The sequence below is a fragment of the Calidris pugnax genome, unplaced genomic scaffold (assembly GCF_001431845.1).
Source record: "Calidris pugnax isolate Ruff unplaced genomic scaffold, ASM143184v1 scaffold30, whole genome shotgun sequence".
NCBI lineage: Eukaryota > Metazoa > Chordata > Aves > Charadriiformes > Scolopacidae > Calidris > Calidris pugnax.
In genome coordinates, this window is record NW_015090776.1 from 4293010 (window position 1) to 4307987 (window position 14978).

General features: G+C 42.7%; 1 protein-coding gene across 1 annotated transcript; it reads right to left on the bottom strand.

Annotated features, from left to right (window-relative positions):
- Positions 1-40: 40 nt before the first annotated feature.
- Positions 41-14783, bottom strand: FAM192A (family with sequence similarity 192 member A). The gene is made up of 7 exons (XM_014947766.1): positions 14688-14783; positions 11763-11908; positions 11474-11572; positions 7896-8017; positions 3661-3794; positions 1961-2025; positions 41-807 (listed from the first exon to the last, which is right to left on the bottom strand). The coding sequence occupies exons 2-7, from the start codon at positions 11890-11892 to the stop codon at positions 590-592; spliced, it is 768 nt and encodes a 255-aa protein (XP_014803252.1). The 5' UTR covers positions 11893-11908; positions 14688-14783; the 3' UTR covers positions 41-589.
- Between the last annotated feature and the right edge of the window lie 195 nt (positions 14784-14978).

The following is a 14978-nucleotide window of genomic DNA, read 5'->3' on the forward strand; positions in this document are numbered from 1 at the left end:
GCCACCAAAAACCCAAATTTTAAAAAAAAAAAAAAAAAAAAAGCATTCAGAATGTCTTTAATCATGTAACACTAAAACTTCTTTACAGTGTCATGGCAATCTACACTTCACCATCTGCTCGATTTTTGTTCTGCCCCCATTTCTCAAATACAGAATAAAAATGACATTTTAAAACAGAACACACGGCTGTTTCTACAAGACTTCACTGCTTCAAGTGAGTATTTTTTGCCCGTTAGTCTTGTATAAACTTCTTAGATCACCATAATTCTTTCTTTCCATAAGAATTTTAAAAGATGAAGCTCTCTCCTCCCTACCTTCAGACCTTTATTACATTACTAGGTGTGCCTTCTGGTTTAGGATAGCAGCCTTTCTTCCAGGCTCAGTATGCACCCCAGAAATGGAAAGTTGGGGAAGAAAAAACAAAACAAAACAAAAACCCCCAGACATAATGAGTTATTTTAGGAGTATCTGAGTGTATTGAAGTTGAGAGGTTAGCAAGAAAGATTATATTTGGGGCAGAAAGATGCATCAAGCATCCATCGGGGCTTTGGAAGATACTCTGCACTACATTACACACAGAGGGGTTTCGTTATGGGCCATCAAAGAAACTGTTGCTGCGAAAGACGGAAGAGACGATCTTTCCAGTGGAATTGATGGTGCCTTCGCTGTCCGAGCTGGACTCGGAGTCGCTGCTTCCCGAGTAGGCGCCCAGGCCGGGCAGGATCCCGATGCACACGGCTGCGGAGGGACAGTGGACCGTGGAGCCCCCCACCGAGCTGCTCCCCAGGGGGACACAGGAGGGTTTTTCTGCAAGAGAGGTAGGTCAATCAAAAACACAAGTGCAGGAAAGGGCTTTTAATCAGCCCAGAAACTGCTGCCTGTCATTCACCTGATACAGCCACGCCAGTGGTGGATGATTCCAGGATTTAATTAAAGCATAAGGCAGCTTTATGCTGCTCTAAAACTCTTCTGACAGGAAGGACTTGCTACCTCAGGGGATTTTACTTTTTTTTGTTCCTCCTCACTACGTTAAGCCCAGCTCTATGCTGGCATTATGGATTTTTATTCTGAAGTTGTCAGTTTGATGCTTGTCAAAGTACCAAACCCAACTAAATAAGAATAAATAGCTCTGCTTTGTGTAATTGAATAATTTTTTGTGATGTGACAGCATAGTTGGGGAGAAGTTTTATTTTATTGCTCTGCTAGTCAACGTCTCCCCTCTTCCACAGCTAATTAATTATTTCCAGTGTTCTGAAAGTTTACTGAACAGAAGGAGATTCAGGAAGCGCCTTGGGTTGTCATTACACAATTGCAGCTCACCCTATTTGTGTCAGAGGATCTCGACAGCAAGTCAACTGCAGTTCTGACAGCTATGACTGAAATGCAATTTAATTTTTCTTCTACTTCCTCATAATTTTCTGAAACCAACTGGTTTCAGGATGGACAAGATCACTTCATAGCAGGAAAAGCTAATAGCAGAGGTATACAAATATATCTAATGCTGCTGTGGAGAGGGAGGGGATGATGTCTTCTCCAAGTCTCCTGTAGACCGAATAAGCCCTAGGCTCGAAATGCAGCGAAGGACCCCTATTAGGTATAACGTAAAACTCTTTAAGGGTAAAAATCAGTTAAGCATTAGAATAAACTGCCTAAGGAGGGTGCACAATCTCGATCTGTGGAGACTGAAGAGCAGCTTAGACAAACACCTGCCAGGAATGGTTTATGCGGGGGATACTCTGATGAACTGTAGAAGTTCCCTCCAGCTTTATTCTCCCTGAGGGCTGCCAGCGCCCACCATTACCATTCCCTCTGCTTTAAGGGAGAACATGCCGAGCGCAGTCTGTGCTGTCTTGCACAATGAAGGAGCAGAAAAGCAAACCCTCTATCAGATTTAACATCGAGTCAGTTGCTGTTCAGATGAGAGACACATAGCTTCCCACACGCAGAAATCAGGACGTACCTTGGTTCTTCTCATCATGATCAGTATCTAGTTTCAACCTCTTCACACTGTTACCACCATCTGAACTGTAGGGGGAAAAAAAAGCATCTCGTTCCTCATAAGAACCACTTAATTACTGTAAAGTTAAAGTCACATCTTTCCCTCAAATGCTACAGTGAATGCCAGCAGGGTCCCCTGATGACCATCAGCACTTCTAACTGCTGTTAGCTGGGGCTCCTCGGGGAACATGCAGGATCCTGGAAAGAGTCAACACCTACACCACAACCATCAGCTGTTAACCTGGGAAACAGAATCATGCCTCTGTAAGTCCAAGTCAGAGTCTTCCTTCTCACTGCTCAGTTTCTTTTTCCCCCCCTCTATGTGTGTTCCCAGTCCTAAGCCATCCATATAAACAAATGCTTCCCAGCTTCATCTGCAATGAACTAAAGTGATAAAATATGAGCATTTTTAAGTATTAACTCTTTTCTGTCCCTGTCAGAACATGCAGTACAGAGGAAAGGTTATTCTGTGCAGGGATGTTTTAATAGTAATACAGCCTTTACATCAAACTACGGAGCTCAGAGAGCAGATGCTGAGCTCATGTTACGCTTGGTTTTGGCCAGTCTGCAACAAAAGATAAGATGGCAAAAATAGAAAACTGCAAAGCAAGTCTGTGATGGCACTGACATGGCAGTTAAGATGGTCTCTTCAAATAGATGCCATCTGCAGACTTTGGATGTGCCATTAAGCATATGCCAGCTCCTTCTCTGCACCCTACTGGGTTAAGTACTAGTAGCTACGCAAAAAAAACCCCTTGTCGGCTGCTTGTTATCAGTTCAGGGTTTCTCTTCTCTGCCCTCCAAAAACCCAAACAACTCCCCACCCCCCACGCATTAGGTGGTGGAAGCACTTACTTCAGTTTCCAGACATGCAATTACTGCTGGCTTGGGAGCTAAACATCACCCTGCAAGACAAGCTTCTAAAATAATCTCTAGTTCTCTGGGACAGATTCAAAAACTCTGACTGGATTTCTAGATGTCGGTAATCATCTTAAGTATTAGATGACTCATCTGTGGGATATCAGTCCGGTCCCACATGCCTAGTTTCTCCATAACCTGTAGCACACTAGCGTTTGCAGGCCAAGATCAAACCAGCAAAGAGATCCCAAACCCAGCTGCCATCTCCCTGGGATGGGTGCTGATGAATCAGCGCATGTTGGTGAGGAACAAGGGAAGTTTGCCTGATGTCCTCAGGATCAAATTGGTACACAAAGCTCTTCTCTTGTAACCTAGGTCTCCCCCATGCTGCCCCCCCCACCTCCAGCAGCAACTGAAACAATCCATTTTAGACACAGATAAAAATCAGCTGATAAATTATGCAAACTTGAGTGAAACTACACGAGTGAGGTGACACTGATATCTACAAACAGAGCTGTAAAATAGATTCCCTCTGGATCCCCAAGCAGGATTGCCCAAGCCTGGCAGTCTAGAGTGAAGATCTACCCACTTGCTTTACACACGCTTCTCTGTTTGAATTGCTCCATGTTTTTCCCAGTTTGTAAGAGCCTACAGAAACAAGGCTGGTCTTTTCTTATACCTCCCCCCTTTTCTCTTTAGGGCTAAGGTTTACACCCCACTCTCTGGAGGCAGTTTTGGCCTGCCTCCCTTTACTCTGCTAACTGGGTTCCGTTCCTTGTGAATTTATAGAGGTGTGAAACTAACCTCCTGTGTTTCACAGCTCCTGCCAACAGCTTTGCCTGAGAGAATTTGTTCTTGTTTTCCATTGACTTCATGGGCAATTTCTTCTCAGTTTCCTTCTTTGGGTCCATACTGACTCCCACTTTGGTGAGAGTGCTGTGAATTAAGGGTTAAGGATCAACCAGGAAGGAATGGAGAGATTAATAGACACTTCCTCTACCATATATTTAGCCAGCTCTGCTGACAGCAGCGACCAAAGTTTGTTCACGTATTCTATCAAAATAAACTTATTTGTAATGACATTTAGCTGGCACCGTTGGCAAAAACAGAAGAGACTATGCCCTCTGGGTGTGGAGCACTCTTGGGTATCAGTACCAGCTCTCCCAGAAAAGGCAGGGACCAGGAGCTGCTTTTCTGAAGTCAGAAAGGCTCAACATGTGACACATCCAGAACCCATAAACATACCCATCATCCTGTCTTTTCCTAAAGGCATTAGAAAAGCAAAAAGGTCAGACTGGACCAAATAAATAAATAAACAAAGGCAATGCAGTACTTCCCCCTTCTATGGAAATCAACAAATTTGTAATTCAAACTTGCTGCTCTACCCCCTAATCCTTACCAAGAAACCCTAAACAGCTATAATGGGCTCACCTCCACTCTTCAAACCCTACTTCTGCTGAGCCCAGCAGACTTCAGCCAACCAAAGCAAAACAGTTCAATTTTCTGTTTGGTATTTATCACTCTAACCTTTCAGCTCATCTCTTTGTAAGGGCCACAAGGCTGTTACTGCCAGTTTGAAGACCAGCCCCAAGAGGAAGGAGACAGATCTGATTAAGTGTACATGTGGTTCAAGACTCACCCAAAAGACTGCGATCGCACAGAAAAACTAAGTAGCTTAAAAGAGCGTTAGCAAGGTTGGATGCAGCTGAGACCTATAATGAGGTGGAGAAGCTTAAGCAGGTTCTCAGACAGTATAAGAAGGAGCTTGGTCTGTCATTAAGGCCCGCTCACCCTGCACACACACTAAACAGGTCTCCTTCTGTGGCAGGACCTAGTCCCGGTCCCAGTACCAGTCAATGTCCAGCTGTATCTGATGAAGCAAGGTCCATCAAAGGTCCTGTTTGTTAATGATGTGCCAGCAGAGTAAAAAAAACCTTCTGCAAAACTTTTACACTGAGCATAGCAAAGGCAAATCAACCTAATTTCAAAGAGTATTTGTTCATAACCCTAAATCTAGCTTTCTACCAGCTTCTTCTCTGACTCCAATCCCACTGACCAGGTGACAGAAACACAAACTGGAGTTTCACCCTGTGAAACCTGTCCCAGTTATTGCACACAAATATTGGACAGTGAATTTCACATTGATGGACCATATACTTGAAGTCATAGTTGTGGGTTTTTTTTCCCCCAACTGAACATCGGTAAATCAAAAAAACTCTTACACCTTCCTTTGAAGTGACACATATTGGAAGTCTCCAATCATGTTACAATTATGGGTGTTCCAATGCCATCCCTTATTTGATTTTCCTAACGGTACAGCAGTAGCCCTGACTGCTACCTACCTCAGCTGAGTCTTCTCAGTCAAACCCAGCCTGTTCAATTTATTTATTTTTTAAGATGTCACAGGAGTGCCATCCTGTGGCTATCAGAAGCAATCTGAAAGCTAGTTGTGTCCAACATGGTTTGACATTGCAACACATGATTCCACGCACTGCACTGTTCAGCTTCCACATTTAGGTCCATTACCTTGTTATATTCTAACACCGCACTACAAAAGCCTGGCTGAGGAACCCAAAGGCTTTTAAAAGATACCAAATTACAGGCTTTTCACTTCCATCCAGGACGCCATTCTCCTAACACTCCTCAACTACCACAGACCCAGCACATTTTTAACAGAGATTTTATATGGACTGCTGCCATTAGCACATACCCAGCCAAGAACTGTCCCCTCTCAGGAAGGCTACACTAGAAATAAACCCCTCAATCCTAAATACCAACTGCATTTAAAAAGCTGGCCTATAGTAAAGCCTGCTTCTTGGGAGGGGGATTTTTCCTACATTTGCATAGGATTTAAGACAAGAGGATGTTGTTCTCAAACACTTCTTGGAACTGGCTTAAAAAATATCTGTAAATCTTTGAACACTGTCACACCAGTGAGGTCTGGATGGAGTAAGAAGCAGAAACCACTAGCTGTTTGTGTAGGAGGAAGTGAAATTCCTATGCATCCATGCATATGAATTTCTTATGCTCGAGAGCGCATTAAAATATTCCAAGGCATGTTTATCCTTAAGCTATATGTTTTCATGATTTTTCAACCTAAAAATGAAGGAAAAAAGAGAGAATAAAAGCTCTGTACTTGAATATTGATGTAGTTTCTACCATGAAATTAACACCTCTGGGTAGCTTATTGGATATTGTACCAGGAAAAAGACCAAATAAGCAAACCCGCTGGCTTGACATTCTTCATTAGTTTGGAAGAGCTAATGAGGAATTGAACAGTACCTACAGATCCAGCTCATTTACCCAGCACCCACTGATTTTTGTCATTGTACTGATAAAGCCATTAGTAACAACCTGCAGATGCTAAATCACCTTTTACATTTTAAAAGAATACCACCAACAATTCCAAATACATATGAGTCGGTTTGCAAGATGCTCTGAGGTTGCTTGAAATGCTACAGTTAAATTAAAAAAAAATAAAAATTTAGAAAAAGGAAATAGGATGGGTAAAACTCAGTTTCATGTGAGATAAGGTGACCATAAAACATTCACCCTCCCTCCACCCCATCAACAGTAACTTCTACAGTTTAATTTACAGCAAGACTCCAGACACAGAGCCAGATAATATTACTAAGACTGCAAAGACTAAGGTTAGACAGCCTGTACGTCCTGAACAGGCCCTGCTCGGTAAATTCAGGGATGAGTGGGTTGTGTGGCTAATTCAAGACAACACAAGATTGCCTCTGGGCTAGTGTGGTTCACCCCAGCCACACGTGACCCAGCTAGAGCTGTCAGCTGCTTCCATGGCACAATCCCTTATGGCACAATCCCCTCCTGCACAGCCCTACATCAGCCAGCCCCACAATCAACCATCACCAAAACTAAATATATCCATTCAACATCCCATTATTAGATCAAACAAATCAAGAAAATACTCTGAATCTATCAACCAACTACAGTCTATTTCTGAAGTTTGTTTTTTTTTTTAAAAAAAAGCATCAGTATTGCTTTTTCATAAAGGCATTACTGCAATAACCGAGATGCTCTTCACAGAACACATGCCCTAAGTTGTAAATCTTTAACTAATACAAGGTAATGCAGATCTTTGTAGCATTGTCACTATTCAGCCTTATTTTCTGACTAGTTTGGTCACCTCCTCATGTCCACAAATTCTTTCAGTAACACTAAAGCATCCTTGAAAACTCATGCTTTGTTCACTGATGACTTAAAGGCAATGGTTTTCATTAGGAGGCAAAGACACCATCAGGTTCTGCACAGATTCAGTAAACCTCAAAACCCCCAACATTTAGCTTAGCACAGAAATCCTCAAATCAGTCCAGCCTCCCTTGACAGGCACTGATCAGAGAGAAAAAGTAACCTGCGTTATTTTCTAGCATATCTTAATGAAAATTTGGCATTTAACAGCAACGCCAAACTGCCCTGCTCTTAGTACTGCCTAAAAGTCTGTATTACCCAAAGGAGCTGTGTCTCCAGGGGCACCAACTTCCCAGAAGGAAGTCAGCACATCTGCACAGATGTATTCCATTTCTCGTCCTGCAGCTATCAGCGAGGGAGAAAGTAGCTCATACTTCAAGAAGAATAACAGAGAGAGCAATTAAAACATTATGTCAAACAGGTATTTTAAAAACAGCCAATATGCAGTTAAAAAAACCAAACAAGAACATTTACTTTTCAATAAGACAACAAAAGCAAAAGATTAGAATTGCCTTCTCTCTCTTTTTTTAGCTATGATATTTCATGCCCTCAATAATGGGAAAAAAAAAAACAACAAACAACCGAAAAACCCAAACAATGGAGAAGAGGAGAGGAAAGAAAAGTACCAAAGAAACGTGCAGGTTGAGGGCGGGAAATATCAAACACTACAGTGGGAGATCCAATGAAAATATTAAACTTTAAAAGTCCATCATTGTATATGTTCTGTAAAGGAGTTTTATAGCAATAATGTCAATGACAGAAAAACTACATCCCAGTCTCTGAACCTCCTCTGTTACCACCAGCCATTTTAATGCAAAGGATATTCTGTATTCGTTTAGTTCTTTCAGCTCTTCTTCCCTTCGTTGCTTTTCAAGTAGCTCTTGCTGCCGAGAAACCTCATCAAGGAAATGCGTCTCATCTTCATCTAAGCCTCTTACCATATTTTCTGAATAAAGGAAAAGAACGCATATTGATAAGCTAAAACCACTTAGGGAGCAGCCATTTATCTTGCATTACTGTGCCACATCCACTTCGAATAATTTCTGATGATTTCCAACCACCCCAGAAAAAGTTAGGGAGCATCCACATCTTGCGTATGACATTTCTAGCACTGCTGAGGTGCAACAATTTACAGAAAGTCATCATGGGGGGCAGAGCAAATTGGGTGCTCCAGCTCCAGTGCTCTCACACTGTTGTGCTGAGAAAAGGGCACAACGCAAACACCACAAGCTATCTGCTGAATCTGATAATTAAGGAGTAAAAATACTTCCTGGTTAATGATTCTGGATGCTAACAAGCAGAAACTCTTACGCACTCGAGCACACAAACTACAACAAACTAACACAGTTTGAACACAATGCTATTACTGCAGAGAAAAGCAAGACGTGACTCGTAGGAAGCCATGAAATGCTATTGGACTTGCTGATATAATTAAGGAAAATTGACTTGGTTTTCACATCAGCAGCCTTTGTGCAGCTCTGAAACACCATTTGGAACAGGTTACACAAACCAAGGAATAACCACATCAAGCAATTGAGTATGTTGTTTTGGCTTCAGACACCGAGTTGAAGCATTGGTATGTAAGAAGAAACTCTCTTCAGAATCTGTTCTTACACAAATCAACAACTGGAAAAAAAACATACTACTTCTCCCCATAAATCTTGCCTCAAAACAGGAAGCACATTTTGTTAAAGCAAACAGTAACTAAACTGAGATTAATATCTGTTTAAAAAAAAAAAAGTAGAAGCAAGACAGTTCTTAACTTCCAAATAAAAACAAATTATTTCTAAACATGCTACCCTACCTTAAGGAAAGTATGCGCTAGTGTAGTAGGAAGGTCTTTTATTTTCTGCTCTGCAAATGTCCAACATCTCTCAATCAAATGATTTATTTATAAAGGTAATACATTTTGTTGTTAGAAAGACCGTGTCTTGCTGCTTATAGTCATCCTCAGAAATCTTAACCCAAACATCACCTTTAGTCTTCATTAGAGTTTAATTCTCTAAGAGGATTCTTAGGCTTTTACATGAGTTCACCATATTTTTTTTAATCTTCACCCACATAGGCAAGTCCTACTTACTTTAATGGCAAGCTAAGAAATCCATTTACACTGATAATTGGCAAGCGTCTGCCTTTGACGGAAAAGCTCTAGAAATCAATTATTATTTGAGGTGACTTTTTAGAGGCTGAGCCCTACTCTTTCCAACTCTAAGAACGTAGAGTGACTCATTGGTAAATCTTTAAACAGTAACTTATAGGATTCACTCCTGCTGCTGGGGCACCTTCAGATAGACAGCAGAAGTAGTGAAATTCTGGACACTTTTTGAAGCGAGTGACATGAATTAATTTCATTTTCTGCTTGCCTGATCTGCAAACTAGGAAGAGCAGCCCTAGAGGTCCTGATGGCTGGCATTACTGAGACTCCCAACTAAACAGTCCACAGCAGGTTTGCTCCGCAGGCAGCAGGTATCTGCTGTTCCACTTAAAAGCAGCAGCTGCTTTACTGCTCAGTTATCCCCTCCCAGGGATGCTTCCCATTCCAGTACTTGGTTTCCAGGCTTCCTGAACCAAAGGAAAGATGTTGCAGATTTAATATAACTGGGCAAGGGAAACAATAAATTTAGACAGTTATTAGAAGCCCTTCCCATCCAGTCAGTTTTATGGTGGCTGCTTGGACAAGAGTTGCTTAAGTCACATCACTAAAGATAAATTGGAGCAAAAGTTTACTGAAATAAATTGGAAACGCTCCAGCTGGAAAGAATCCTGTAGGTACAGCTGGAGCATTAATGCTGTTATCTGTACTTTCCACTTTTCACCACCAAAAATACAAGCAAAACTTGAGAGAAAGGACATAACTTCCATTTGTCCTTATTCTGGTTAACATAATCATTCAGAAAGAACATTTTTAAAGTTGCATTTTAGAGAATACTAGTATTATTTTTCATTTACAATGCTGTAGCATTCTACTAAAATTATTTTACTTTGAAAAGGAAGGTGTTCTTGCAATGCTGAATAACTTACCAGAAAGAATTGCTAGTCTGTATACTGTTTTTTACCTACACAATAGGTTCAGAGTAACTAAGTTTGTGTGTTTATGTAAATACAATTCTGCAGCATTAAGGTGTTTCTCCTCTGAAGTCGCATTATCAATTCTGACTGATCAGAATCACAGTGCACTGAAGTTGCTTTCTATTCCTCCAAAATACTCATGGATACAAAAAATACTTGGGAACATTTTAAGGTAAATTCAAGCATATTAGGTGGCAAATCTTGTCACAAGCGGCCACATTGGGCTGCACTCTGATGAGATAAACTAGTGGTCCACAGTCCACCCAACACTCAGTCAGTTCTTCCCACTTACCTTCTCCCAAAGAAACGTGGCTACAGGAACAATTCTAAAAGCCTGTACTACAAGAGGAAAGCAATCACAGTAAACAGGAATGCCCTTGGCAGCATCTGCAGGGGCAGGGAGTGTCATCTACTGGAACTCAAACACTGAGCCACAGTTAAAGGTAAAACATAGTTTTGTTGCGTCGCAAATACAAGAGGAATTCTAGACATAATCCAATTAGGCAAACTGGAGCTTAAAGGACACAATAGTTTGAGGGTAACGCTTCCAGCTAAAGAACCAAAATTGATCAGAACCCACCTTAAAATGGAGTCCCACAGTATCATCCTCACTTCTCTTTAGACAGAGCCAATAGCTCCCTTTTTTCCAAAATGGTTGACTAATAATTTTCTAGTTCTCATTATCATCTTTGCACTCAGCAGCACAAATACAGGTGATACAATGCAAAGGATTTTTCTATAAAACCAGAAATTCAAACATCAGTAGAAATTAGCTTTCCATTTCATTAGAAGACTTAAATATCTACTTTTTAACCAATGCCTGTATGTTTACGTCTTCCAAATAGTAATCTTGAGCCTCAAATCACTTTTGTGTCAACTAATTACAAGTTGGAAATTTAACAGCTGCTAGAACAGAATTTCTTTTTGATTCAAATAGGATGGTCTTGTGTTGAAGTATGAGTTCAAGAATCACACGTTACATTTCCACGTTTCCATGGAATGGTATCAGGCTTTTTTAATTCATTTAATGTGCCAAATAAGCCTAGTATTCCCCACTTTACAGGAATGCAGCTTCATAACTGCAAGCAACTTTTGAGTTTCGCAGTGTGCAGTGCTGTCCCAGTGCCATGTCACTATGTTATCTGCAGGAACATCTACCACCCTTGAAAAATACAAGATCTCAATAATAGTTTTCTGAAGCCTCAGTTTATCTCTCAGAGAGGCAGACCAGACACACAGATCTGTCTCTTAGACACATGTTGTATACAGCTGCTGCACGCAATACACCAAGTTTTCTGGGTTTCAGTTCAAAATAGTAACTTCTGGTGCTTACTGAATTTAAATTGCTCCTCAAACTCTTGCTGCTTCTTTTCTCTCTGTTCCTGAAGTCTTTCATACAACGAACGTGGGTCATAGGCCTCCTCTGGGCATTCTGAAAAAAAGAAACAAATCAGGAAGTGAGACCATATGTTAGAAATACTAAATCACCAACAGTTGTTAGTTCCTTCATGTAAAAACTTTTGAACTTGTAGAACACAAGCTACTACCTTTTAGTTCTGTTTTCCACAAAAGTGAAATGTTCTCCGATCTCTTTCTTATAATTATTAAAATCTATCCCATACCTTCAGGATCCTCAGGTTTTCGGACCTTTTCCCATTCCTCTTGCCTTCTCTTTCGCCGTTCCTCTAGCTCCGATTCAGACACAAACCTCTTGTTAATCACGAGGTCAGCAGTACCATCTCCCCCATCCATGGTGGAACAGCCCGTCCTTAAGGAAAAACACAATATGAAAGACATCAGGGGCCTCATTTCAATTGTCAGTGCAGGAGACGTTACCACACATCCTGAAAAACAGACCCACTGCACTTACTATAACTTCAGTTCTCTAAAGACCACTGTATAGTAAATACTGATGGAGATACCTTCTCAGTGCCAGTGCATAACTGCTAAGACTAATGGCACCACCTATTACTCCTTTTCATAATTATGTCTTCCCTGCTAGTTATCTGCCACAGGCTGCTTTTCTAAAAGTCACATTTTAATGGAATTTTGCCCAGCCCACCTTGGATGTACCTTGCTTAAATTAAATTAAAATTAAATTAAATTAAAATTTAAACCCCCACACCTACACTCTCACCCTTTTATTTCAGTTCTTGCATCTCTCTGCTCTGGAGAATGGATTTGACACTTTGCCCTGACTTTACCTAATTTCTTTTTGCTCATCCTGTGAAAACTTGAGCAGGCTTGCCTGTTTTCAGTGATATAAATATATATATTCATAAGTGATTAACGGTGAGATTTCAGAAATTAGCAACTAATCTCTCTAACCTTCAATAGCATTCTGCACCTCTTTGCAGCTCTGGGGAGAGCTGGGCTTGGACAGACGCTGTTTCAATACCAGGTGGAGGGTGAGGATGTGCCAAGGAGTCATGCTAAGAACGAAACTCATGGTCTTGACACCTCTAAGCCCAGGATGAAACAAACTGCTTGTGCTAGTCTTAGGTGTCCCCTTCCCAGATTTATTCTGCGTGCTCCATGCTGTAGAATAAAGCATTAATGCCTGGTTTTGTTTCTTGCATCAAACCAGTATATGCAAATACAACATAAACACAACATAAGCACAGCTGTTCATTTAAAGTCATGCTAACCTGACACTTTTTCCTGGTTTCTTCTTATTTCCTTGGTATAACTTCAACACTTCCCCTAAGGACTACAGATAATTGCACTGCCAAATCTTATCCATTTAGGATCTCACCGTGCCTGCATTTCAGCGCTGGAAGAGAACCCAGAACACTTATTCTTCCAGGGAGGGAGGGAGGGAGGGACACAGTAACCCAAATAATAGCAGGAACCAGTTTATCACCCTTCCTTCATACCATAATGAATCCCTCCTGCCGGAAGCAAACTCCTGAAATTCTTAAAAAACCTGATACTTTTGTGGGACATAGTTTGCATATGAGGTCTCGGGAGAAAGCCAGGTTAGAGCACTGGACAAATATTTGTTATAGCAGCATGCACTCTCAAAGTGGGAATTATCAAAAGAAGATAAGACAAAAAGGATTCTCTTAAGAAGTGGGGGAAAGGAAGGACAGACCAAGGGCTGGTGATTTTCTCTTTTTGTTTTTTTTTTGTTTTTTTTTTTTACTTTTTTTTTATTATTTTTACTTTTCTTTTTTTAACATCTAACAAAAATCCACGCCAAGTCAACTCCACTTTTCAGAAAGCATGTAGGACCTGCACTGAGTCTTATTTCTGAAGGCGGTTCGAGTTGGAAACCTATAGAGAAGATGAAAATTTGATCTCCCCCTGGAACACAAGTCCTAACGACAAAGCCAGCTTTCCTACCCAAGCACTGTATAAACAAGATAACCCAGTTCTCCACTTGTGTCATCTCAACTCCTTCATTTAGAGAGGAAACAAAAGGTTCCAATACAGTGGTGACAGTAAGTCATAAAAACAAACCAAAAGAGGGATTCAGCACGGGCACAGTATCCTCTGGGGACTAAAGCCTTCAACAGAGACCCACCTGCCTTCTCGATCAGCCAGTTCACTTCAACAATATAGTTTGAGCCACCTGCAGTGGATTAAGGTTTAATTATGGCCTAACATACAGCTACGGAATTTTCACTACAATCCTGGAAACTGGTGTCTGATGAAACACATTTCAGCAAACATGCAACTATACACCCACATCCTGGTGCACAAAAACAGGGAAGAAAAAATAACCAAGCAGCATGGCACTGAAGTACACTTGTACTTATGGAATTTGCTGATCTTGCTGTATTCTTCGCCCTCTCCCACCTCAAACACACACAAAATCTTCCAGACTAAACAAATTGCCGGCGTTTAGAAACTGTGCCCTAGAAACCTCTTCACCTAAGGTTTTGTCTGGTGACTGCACTCCGAGGAGTGATACCCTGTCACTGTAAACGACAGAAGTATATGTCACCTCTGCAAACTTCACCTTCTGATACTACCAGCTGGTAACATTCCCAGGATAAAAAAGCAGCAAAATTTCACAGTCTTTGCCGTCACCTAGGCCAGAACAGACCTAAAACAGGGATGATGTCTAGAGCACATGTGTGGAGCTTCCAGTGCATCCCGACCTCTGCTAAATAACGGGCTTCTCTACCCATCACTGCGAGAAACTCGGGCAGCACTGCCCGCGCCGCCGGGCACATCACACACGGTGCCGGGCACTCACTCTGCTGCCAGACCCGGGCCGGCGGCGACGAACGACTCCCTACCGAGGCGCTGGAACCTGCCACCGGCCACTGAGGGAGCGGGAGCGGGTCGGCAGCCCCGGGGCAGGCTTAGCCGCGCTGGACCGGGCCCCGCTACCTCCTCTCTCTGCTTATTCTCCCTCTGCCCGCTCCTGGAGCGGCCTCCCCGGCCTGGCCCAGCCCGCCGCGCTCACAGGGCCCGGGCCCGGCCCTCTCCGCCCCAAGGGCCCCAGAGCCCGGCCACGGCCTCTCTCACAGAGCCCCCGAGCCCCGCTCCGGCCTCCACTATCCCCCAGGGCTCGAGCTGCCGCTACTCGCACGTACCGCAGCCACCGGCCCGTCACAGCGAGAGGCGCAGCCCGGCCCAGCGCGCCGCCATTGATCCCCGCTCGCAGCCCCACCCCGCCCGGCTCGCCGCTGCTGCTCGCCCCGCCCCTTCTGCCCGCAAGAGCCAACCGAGTGAGCTCTTCCTTAGGCAGCCCCTCCCCTCCAGTAACCAATCCTCGCCACTCTTACAGAAGCGGGCAGGCGTGCGGGAGGGTCGGCTGCCGGGTGACGTCAGGGCGGTGCCGCGTCGCCATTGGGCGGGGCGGGTCGCCCGGGAGACGAGATCGG